The sequence below is a fragment of the Pavona decussata genome, unplaced genomic scaffold (genome assembly GCF_977016875.1).
Source record: "Pavona decussata unplaced genomic scaffold, jaPavDecu1.1 SCAFFOLD_348, whole genome shotgun sequence".
Classification (NCBI taxonomy): domain Eukaryota; kingdom Metazoa; phylum Cnidaria; class Anthozoa; order Scleractinia; family Agariciidae; genus Pavona; species Pavona decussata.
In genome coordinates this window covers 486,970-496,561 of record NW_028145732.1, presented here as the reverse complement: position 1 = coordinate 496,561, position 9,592 = coordinate 486,970, and the positions used below count along the sequence as shown (strand labels likewise).

The following is a 9,592-nucleotide window of genomic DNA, read 5'->3' as shown; positions in this document are numbered from 1 at the left end:
GAGATGTAGTTCTTGGTGGCAACCTTAAAGCAGCTGCCACCTCAACCACTTGATATTGTAACGTTTCTTTCATCCAAGTGGCTTACCATCGTAAATCTTCACTGAACGCGCGAGGCATCGCTGATTTTAATGTATTTATTCATAATAAAGTCCCATATAACCTTGTGGTCTTGTCTTGTAGTGTTATGCTTTGATCCAACAATGTTAATTGAAATAGCTGCATTCATATTCATGTAAAAATACAATAGCCTAATGACAACAACATGCTGTTATTATTAAAGAATGTTTAGGGTTTTGAGAATCTGACCCGAAAGGAGGATACTGTTAAGTGACCAGCTTGTGATTTCTCCTTATAGTATTACTACTTGATAAAACGTGCAGGTCATAAGCTGAAGAAAAGAAATGATCACCAAAGTTAAAAAGTCCTGATGATGGTGCTATAAGAGTTCTTTGGACAGCAGTATTGCAAATATACATGTGGAGATTAGGGCTTGAAGGCCCTTTGTGGCTCTGGGGAAAGTTCCTCTCTCCTCCGCAGAGGCTCCTTTATAAAAAAAGGAAATGGGAGGACATAAAAAGGACGATCGTCCCCCGTGCTCCTCATATATTACACTCTCTCTAGTCCCTTATCTGTCTCCGCTCACGAGCCAAAGAAGCCTCTACAGAGGAGAGAGGGAAAGTTCAATTGAAGCTGAAATTAATGTTGAGTCTGATCTAGCGTAAAAGTCCATGTATAAGCTGCACCTTTTTATGCAAAATTTTAGGTAACACTGAGGGGTGCAGTTTAATCTAATTAATATCCATAAAAACTTAAGTAGATGTCACTGAATAAACATATGACAAACTGAAAGCATGTTGTTCATTGACTTTTTTTTATTAGTGGTGGCTCCTAAAGCAGCCAATTGACTTTAAACTTTGGATCTTCAGCAAATCTTGTTCTCCAAGAGTTCTTTCAAGCGATTAATTTTCACTTTTCTCAAACAACTGAAAACCAAACCACAGGGAATCTCCATTCATCCACAATGCTGTCTGCAATGTTGCCTGTGGCCAGTCACTTCAGGTAGTTGTGTCCCTTTTAATTTTCAGAGCATGTAATTTTCAAGGAACAATTTTAGTTTTGTAGGCTGTTAAATATACATGTAAATGAAATAAGAAATATAAAGCTGACAAAATTAAGCAAAATTGCTTAATTTTAATATATCAAATGAAGCCTATTTCAAGTCAGTTATTGGGGCCTTGATTACGGAAGGGGCCTGGGTTTCTTCTTTTTTTTTTTACACCAAAACCACGACCCCCAGGGGCAAGGTGCCAAGATATTTTGTTTCATGAAGAGTATAGCAAGTTTAACATTCAAGAGCTGGGCCCCACTTACTTGAAGATCAGGATATGCCATTGGGTAATTAAGAATGTAGGGCCCACAATTACAGGAAGTTGCATTGCTGACCTATATTACCCTAATCAGACTCTGAAAATTGACAGTAATTCTGTATATGTACGTGTTAATCCTCAGAAACAAATATCTAAAACGGTTAAACCTAAAATTTGTTGGACAACTTCCCTGCCCACCCCATCCCTGACACAAAGACCCTCGGCTCATGAATAATATCTGAAGACAGCTGCTTCTTGTTTTATGAAAATTGCTATTTTTCTTTAAAAAAAAATGCTTTATGAAATACACCGTTAGTTCTGGCTCATCCTCGAAAAAAATATTTTAGAACCTCGTTCCTAGGGCTAAAAACATCATGCCTGTCGGCTGTCGTGACTTTATTGTGAAAGTAACCAATGACACATAGTTTTATAACAAAAAGCAGGATTTCCGAATAAACCAATCAATGAGCTCGTAAGAAAGGACTTTACTACGGCCTTTTGCAGCCAAAAAAATGTTGAAGTAATGGTAAACAGAAAATTTTGTCAACTCTGATAACTCATTTGTACTGGCCCATCTCATGAAAGAATGGATGGCATCAAAATTCATTTACAAGGCTTAAACAAGTTATCAAGAAAGCGTTTTTTATAGCGCCAAATGGAAGATCCAGACGAAACAAACCCCATCGTCCCGCACAATTCTGAGGTAGACTGTCGTTCTTCTCCAACTGGAAGCACTGGTTTCTTTCGGAGAGAGCACAGAAAGGACCTCGTTTTTCGGCAAAAACAACCTGTAAAAAGCAACATCAGCGATGGTAGAGCTGCAATCGACTCTTTGAAGTCGCGCCTGTATGACAGACCTGAAAACTCCGAAGTTTTTCGAGCGATACTTCGGCCTGTTCCGCCATCTTTAGGGCAGTCTGGTCAGGTACGTAAGCTTAATGTAAGGACATTAAAGAAGGAACTGAGGAGTTCATTGTGGAAATGCCCTGTTTGAAAAACGCTCCAGTGTCATTACCCAATGGAGGATTTCAAAGAATTAACGAAGACAAATGTGATTCTTGTTTTTGAAATTGAGCGGGAACAGGCTCATAAATGATCGATGTCATGGAAACATGAGACGCCAAATTCCTCGTCACAAAATTTTATTGTATTTTCAATCATTCACTGAAATAGCAATATGTTTTTCAGTATTCAACATGCTTATGAAGCTATTAAGTGCTAAACTATAGAATACAGGGCCTCTTGTTAAAGCAGATGTACTCCTGGCCGGGCAGCTGTTCAAAGAGCGGATAACTTTACTCGATGGATAAATTGCTATCCAGGAGATAAAATGTAAGCTTACTCCAACTGCGGTTATACGTTTTATTTGCTGGAATGTGACTTATCCGCTGGATAAAGTTATCCACTCTGTGCAACTGTGGCCGGAGCACTGGGCTAGTGGGTCCTCAGTCACTGGCATTAGCTGTCAAGCTGTCAAGCCACTAAAATATTTATACAACATTTATTGTACAGTACCACTTTTAAGTAAATTACCACCCTCCCACAACAAATGATACTCATATGGAGATGGTATGTGTCATTAGCCATGGACACACACACCACATAAATAATCAGGTCCCTTTTAATAATTTGAAGTGACATTAGCCCTCATAAACATAACGATTGGTTAAAACTATAATTGTGAGACAGCAAGGTGAAGTTTCCCTCTTTATGTATGCAGAGATGCCAACCTCTGAAGATCTGAAATCTGGATATTTTTCTTCTGAGCAACCCCCCCCCCCCTTATTACCCTACCCTCCCCCCTAAGCAAAATTGATGCACTTACCCCCCCCCCCCCCACCTTGTTGGCAAAAAATAATTGATTCACCCAACACGAGCTTTTTTTGTCCTGCTCTTTAATTGGTTGAACGTTTATCCAATCAGAAAGTCGTTTATATTGCAATGATGACAAAAAGCGTATTTTCTTTGGTTTCCGTCAAAGTTTGTGGCAGATTGGGTAAAACACTTATGCAAATGTACCATGACACAATATTTCTTAAATTTATGGAACATTTGAGTTGAAATACTAGCCTATTATGTAAAAAAGGCGCCAAGTCGCTTTTATGCGGGAGATTTAGTCACCCGTACGGGAGACCGGGAGATTCGTTCCGTATCCGGGAGACTCCCGGATAATCCGGGAGATAGAGTTGGCATGAGTGTGTATGAACCTGAGATGCTTTTATAGTTTTTAAATTTGAGTGCAAGACTTAGGGTATGCTTGATTGACCTTATTCCAGAATAGGAATACATACAACATGATAGGAAATCCCTCATAAGAGGTTTTAGGAGTTACTGGAGTACAAGATGGCTCTTAAATTATAAATTGTTTCGTGCCGGCGAAAGTTTGCAGAAATGGCTTCTCAAATTACTTAAAACAAGCTATTCCACTTCTTCTTATTCTGGAATAAGGTTAATCGAATGCAAGTATGTTTTAAAAGCTTATGTCTCTGAGCAGATGCATATTAATTCCCATATGCTTCTGCTCAGAGTTGAGTAACATGGTTACCTTTGGTTGTTAAAATGTTAATTCTGTTAAGGAGGTATTGCAAAAATGCTGGTTCTGAAAAAGAAATAGTTATGCTATTAGGAAATAGACTCCAAGACTGCTTTATAAAGAATAAAGATGCTAGATGTTTTCTTTTAGAAACTGAGTCTTCAAGGTGCAGAGAACCACTAAATATTAAAGACTGTGTGACAAATGAAATCTGGCAAAATGTTGTGAGACCAGTTTTTTTGAAAGACTGTTTGCATTTGATATAGATATATATAGATAGATACGTTTATTAAGACACTACATGGCAGTATAAACTGAATTGCGTAGAGAAAAAATTACAGACTATTTACAAATGTATATACTAAAAATCAATAATCAAAATATATCCACCTCTAACCATGGAAATAGTTGATTTCTCATTGTGTATAATATTTCATGCATTTCTTTTGTCTGTCATAACTGTTGTACATAGTATTAATAATTGTATTCTTGATGACCTGATTGTTTTCTGATTTTCCAATTCACTGATCAATTTTGTTTCATCAGGTCACACCTCATCCACCATCAAAGAGTGGTCCCAGGTCAGCAATGGGAAATTACAGGACCGCTCTATTCAGACGAGACTTCAACAGGTTACAAGCCCAGAGAAACCAGGGCTTCTCTAGGGAACCGGTCTCAGTCAAATTGGGAACTAACCAGCTTGAAAAAGAAACAAACTTTGATGCATTAGACACAGTGGACTCAGAATCACAGCAGTCAGTCTCTTGCACTGGAACTGACAGTGTACAAAGAGGTCCTATTGTAACTGATGGTTTGGTAAATGTAAATTTGGAACAGGCAAGTGCACTCTCTGATGATGGAAGACTAGTTGGCCAGGTAAATTTAAATTGGCGTTCATAATTTGATTTATTTTGTCAGCAATGATTCAAGTAATTTGTCCATGATTTGGTACATTTATTTGGGAATGTTGGTTTAATAAAATTGAGTGTAAAAGAAGGAAAACAGAATGAAGAAAGGTAAGAAGGAAGGAAAATAGGAAGAAAGGAGAAGTATAAACTGACTGCTGGTTGAATTGATTCACTCTCACTTGGTTCTTCATGCAATCGTAAGAAAAGTCTTATAGTGAAACTGCATTTTAAAAAGCTTGTATCAATAATCTGTCATATTTATATAATTTGAGAGTAGTCGTACTTTCCTGAGCAAGTTTAAATGAACCTTATGTTTTATTCCATCTCAGGCATTATCTACTAGTTCCCTTGGTAAAACTGCTGATGGAGGAATGTCGTTTATGTCAAGTGAAGCCTCACACAGCAGGCCTAATTCACACAAATCTCAAGTCTCATCTGCAAAATCTGGTCCTCCTCCATCCAGAAGCCAGAGACTCGGCGTAAATGGTAACACGACAAAGCGTCCACTCCAAAGTGTTCCTGGTGATGTTGATGAATTCCTTGGTCTTGATGTCACAGATGTAATAAAGAAGCTTCGTCACAGACTAAACATGAGTACTAATCTGGATGCAATTGCTGATGGCTTGGACCCAGATGAAGATGAGAACAATATCAACAGATTGTATATAAGAGAGGACGATGGAAAATTTTTGTACTGCCTTCCAAAGAATCGAGGTGTCAGAGCTGCACGGTACAACCCTTATGATCTGACCTGCGTAACGTCACAGGAAGCCCAAGCAGCTGCACAGTATTTCACCATTACTGCTTCTGCTGTTACTCAGGTATGCCAGAAACAAATGTTGATAAACTGATGCATTGATTAATACTCAACTCAACTTAGTAAAAGCTGAACTTGATAGGAAAAGGATATAAAGTGATGATAATTTATGACTTTTGTTGTGGTTCAAAATTCTTTTTGGCTTAAAAAATTTCGAAGCAGTTTGATTTCTATTTCCCTTAACTTTGTCTCAGATTATGTACTGCACAAAGGAAAATTAAACTGGTTTGAAAAATTTTAAACCAAAACATATTTAAACCACACATATAACAAAAAAAATATGTTTTTGCAACTTTGCACAGATTGACTAAAGTTACAGATCATTTTTTTTTTTGAGTTTAGCTGGCATACTTACATGTTCAGCAGGTAGTCACATAGCAATCCATGTGAAGCAGTACTTCATACATTTTTTTATTTGTTATATAATAAAGGCTTGCAAGAGAGATGATAGGACTAAAATTAAAAATGTGCCTTGTCTTATTGTCCCTTAACTTTTTTTAGGGCTTCAGATGGAGATCTTGACTATTAAGGAATAAGAGCGATCACAATTAATTTAGACAACTTATAATAAGCAGATGTGAAAAGAAAGCCAGAAAAAATCAGGCTTGGACTGGATTTGAACTCATGACCTCTTCGATACAGGTGCAGTGCACTATTGCAACGGTCATGAATGGGTGCCATTATCCCGTTCAAGGCGGAATTTTTTCTGGTTTTCTTTTCGCAGCTGCTTATTAAGTTGTGAACAGTAAATTTCTTTAATGGTCTGTTATTTCGCAATTGAGACTTTCATCTGCAGTTCAAATATATATTGTGGTTTAATCTTTTTTTTTTTCAAACCAGTTTTTTTAATTTTTTATTTTCCTTTGTGCGGTATTCATTACCATAATCTGAGACAAGGTTAATGAACATTTTTATTCAGAAAAAGAATTTGAATCACAACATATACATGTATTTAAATATATTGTGCAGTCCCAGAAAACATCCATACTCCCCCTTCGGTAGATTTTTGTTTTACACTCCCCATCCCCCAGGAAATTCCAGTTTAGCTTTATACGTTGCTTTTAAATTTGACTTTTAAGACCCCCATCCCCCTAAGAATTTCCAATGACCTTCCATGGGGTGGGTATGGATTTTTTTCTGGAAACTCGACATTCTACTTATTTGGTATTTTCCATAAAGATCTATGTTTTGGTTCAAATTTGTGTGTTTTCTTTTTCAAACCAGTTTAATTTGTATTTTCCTTTGTCTCGGCTTTGTTTCAGTCTGTAATCTGGAACAAAAGGGACAAAAAGGAAGTTGAATGTCATTGGTTGAAAATTTTTGAAACAAATGGCATTTACAAAAGAAAAGTTTAAAATGCCATGCCTATAATTTGTTTGAAAGGAACTGCCCCCTCCCCTACTGTCCTTTTAGAAATTCTTAGAGAAGATATTATAAATTATTATATTGTCAAAATATTATGAAATTTATCTCCTAAGAACCTGGACTTTGTAGAAGTGATACTTTTTTCAAAATGTACATACAGTACCGCCTGGAACTATTGACCCATCGGGACTTGGGCATACCTCGTCTTTACCGCGGGTAGTGGCCGCGCGTCCACCTAGGTGAAAACATGGTTGTTCCACGGTGAAGACGAGGTACAGTGTGCCGCGGGCGAAAAGACGAGGCGTGCCGCAGGAAAGAACAATGGGGACTGGTTGCATTTCTAATATAAGCGTTAGCGTGAGTGAAGACATTTATACTGCAAGTGTTCGAGGTGCGAAGAATCGGTGCTTAATCGAAGGAGTAATTTGAAGTCAAAATGGCGTTGGGTAGTTCGCATGATAATTCAAATATTGAAATCCTGAATCTTTGCCTTGGCAAATGATTGTATTCCGTCTTTTCAGAGATAATAAATTAAAGTGACTAACAATCCAACACTTGAAAGAAGCTTGTTACATGTATCTCCGAGGGTATGTTAAATACTCACTGAAATACGTATACGTGTACGTTGATTTACCTGCTTTTCAGAACACTCCTCAGTGTAAGTTTACGAAAGAGAGTTCGCTGAACTGTCATAAAAAATCCTTTTTTTAAAATTTAGTTTTCTTAATTTGTTCATTTCGATACAAGCAACGGGGCAAACGTCTAAATTAACCGTAATTTGCATAGGAGCAAGTTTGACGTTTGTTTTGCACTTGAGGGAACCGCTGCTTCTGATTCGTCAGCTTTTTTGTACGTGTCCGACCGAACAGCTGCTAAAAATATCTCCTGAATTTTAGAGCAAGCTTGTGTTCTAAAAAATCGGATATTGAGAGGGAAAATTATTCTTGTTGCAGTGCCAAGTTCATTTTAAAAGAAAGAGGTTTAAAATAGACTGTAGACACAAGCGACAAAAATTTGCGAAGTCGACACAAGGGTTTCAAGTTACAACAACATCGTCACGCGCGAACATATGTTTTATAATCCGTAAATTTCATGGGTCAGTTTTTTTTGTTTTGGCTTTTCCTAACTTAAAATTAAAATAACTTGGCAAAAAATACAAAGTAAACAGGGGACTAACATTCTGGAACTCTGCCGTGTTGAATCAAACAGCTTGTCACGTCAGGAGTCCGAGTGACCGACAATGTGTTGGAATTGCAATTATTCGGGCGCTGAGCGGCACAAAGCATGCTGAAATATTATTTGTTTTCAATTTATAAATGATTTTAAAAGGTCTGGCAAACGGAACTCCACAGACTGTGTTGAAAATTCAAGTTTGCTTGTTTTTTCTTGAGCAAATCTGCACGCTTCGAAGCTTCGATAGTGAATATTGCGCATTGTCCACAAGAAGTCTTCAAATATTTTGGGTATACCCAGTTTTGGGATATTAAATCAGAATCTTCCTCAAAGGATTTTTCAAATGTGGTCGGATACTCGAAAACGGATTCTCATTTTCTTCAAATGGTTCAAGCCTTCAAGGGCCGAGAATCGTATGTGTATCGCACATGATCGTCATCCCTGGTTAATGTTCTTTGGTGCGATTTTGCCATTAGAAGCTGACGAACCAAAAGACAAAGCAAAGGAGACAAAAGCGTATTCAAACTCTACCGCGTCTTTTCTTTACCGAGGTTTTACCTACGTGAACTTTCCTGCGGCAACTTTGGAGCCATACCGTAACCGAACCGAGGGAAAAAAAAACGTCCCGCTGCGGGAATACCGAGGGAAACCCGCGAGTAGGTCCCGCGGCAACGACGCGGCAAATGGGTCTATAGTTCTAGGTGGTACTGTATTTTGTTATATTTTACTGTTATTATTTCGGTCATTAAAATGTTGATTTCAATTTAAGACACCTACAGTGTATAATCTTTGATTTCAGGTCCAAGGAGGATTTGATTCAGAACTTACTCCATTGAAGAGGTGGCTTTATGAAAGGAAAACCTTCAGCATAATTTTTAGTATACCGACCTTTGCCAAGTTCAGGTGAGAACTTCTTGTGGTTTTGTTAAAGGCACATGGTACTGTATTAAGGTTTACTTAATAAATGAAGGGGTGCCTGAAAAAAAGCCCTAAGTGACTTCTCATAAATAATTATTGCTAGATTCTCCCTCCAAATTTCCTTGCATTCGCTTGTGAAATGAAAGGAGAATTTGACCTTACATCAAAAGTCACTTACTTTAGGGCCTTATTTCACGCACCCCTTCAAATGCACTGAGCTGCCATATTTTCCCACAGTCAGCTGGAGGTTACCCCAGTTTCTGAGACTGGATGCAACTAGTAGTGGTGTCACTGAGTACCTCTTCCCTTGGATGGAAGGATTAAGTGCATGGTGAATGCTTATTGCCAGTGATTAAGGTGGTCTCTTAAGGGAGGAGATGAAAACGTGTGAGAGGTTCTCAATTTAAGGATAGCAAATGGTCAATTTGAGAATTTGCTAGAATGGCTAGACCACCATTTTTTTCTGTGAACCCTAGACTTTCTTTGCCTTGAAAAGAAAATAAGAGTCCT

General features: G+C 37.9%; 1 protein-coding gene across 3 annotated transcripts in view; it reads left to right on the top strand.

Annotated features, from left to right (window-relative positions):
• The first annotated feature begins 1,876 nt into the window (after positions 1-1,876).
• LOC146453160 (dynein axonemal heavy chain 6-like) overlaps positions 1,877-9,592 on the top strand; it is an 80,241-nt gene continuing 72,525 nt past the window's right edge. For all 3 annotated transcript variants that reach the window (XM_085097009.1, XM_085097010.1, XM_085097011.1), the window contains exons 1-4: positions 1,877-2,293; positions 4,448-4,777; positions 5,139-5,630; positions 8,964-9,067. In XM_085097009.1, coding sequence (XP_084953135.1) covers positions 2,024-2,293; positions 4,448-4,777; positions 5,139-5,630; positions 8,964-9,067 — 1,196 coding nt within the window. In that variant the 5' untranslated portion in view covers positions 1,877-2,023. The remainder of the gene's footprint in view (positions 2,294-4,447; positions 4,778-5,138; positions 5,631-8,963; positions 9,068-9,592) is intronic.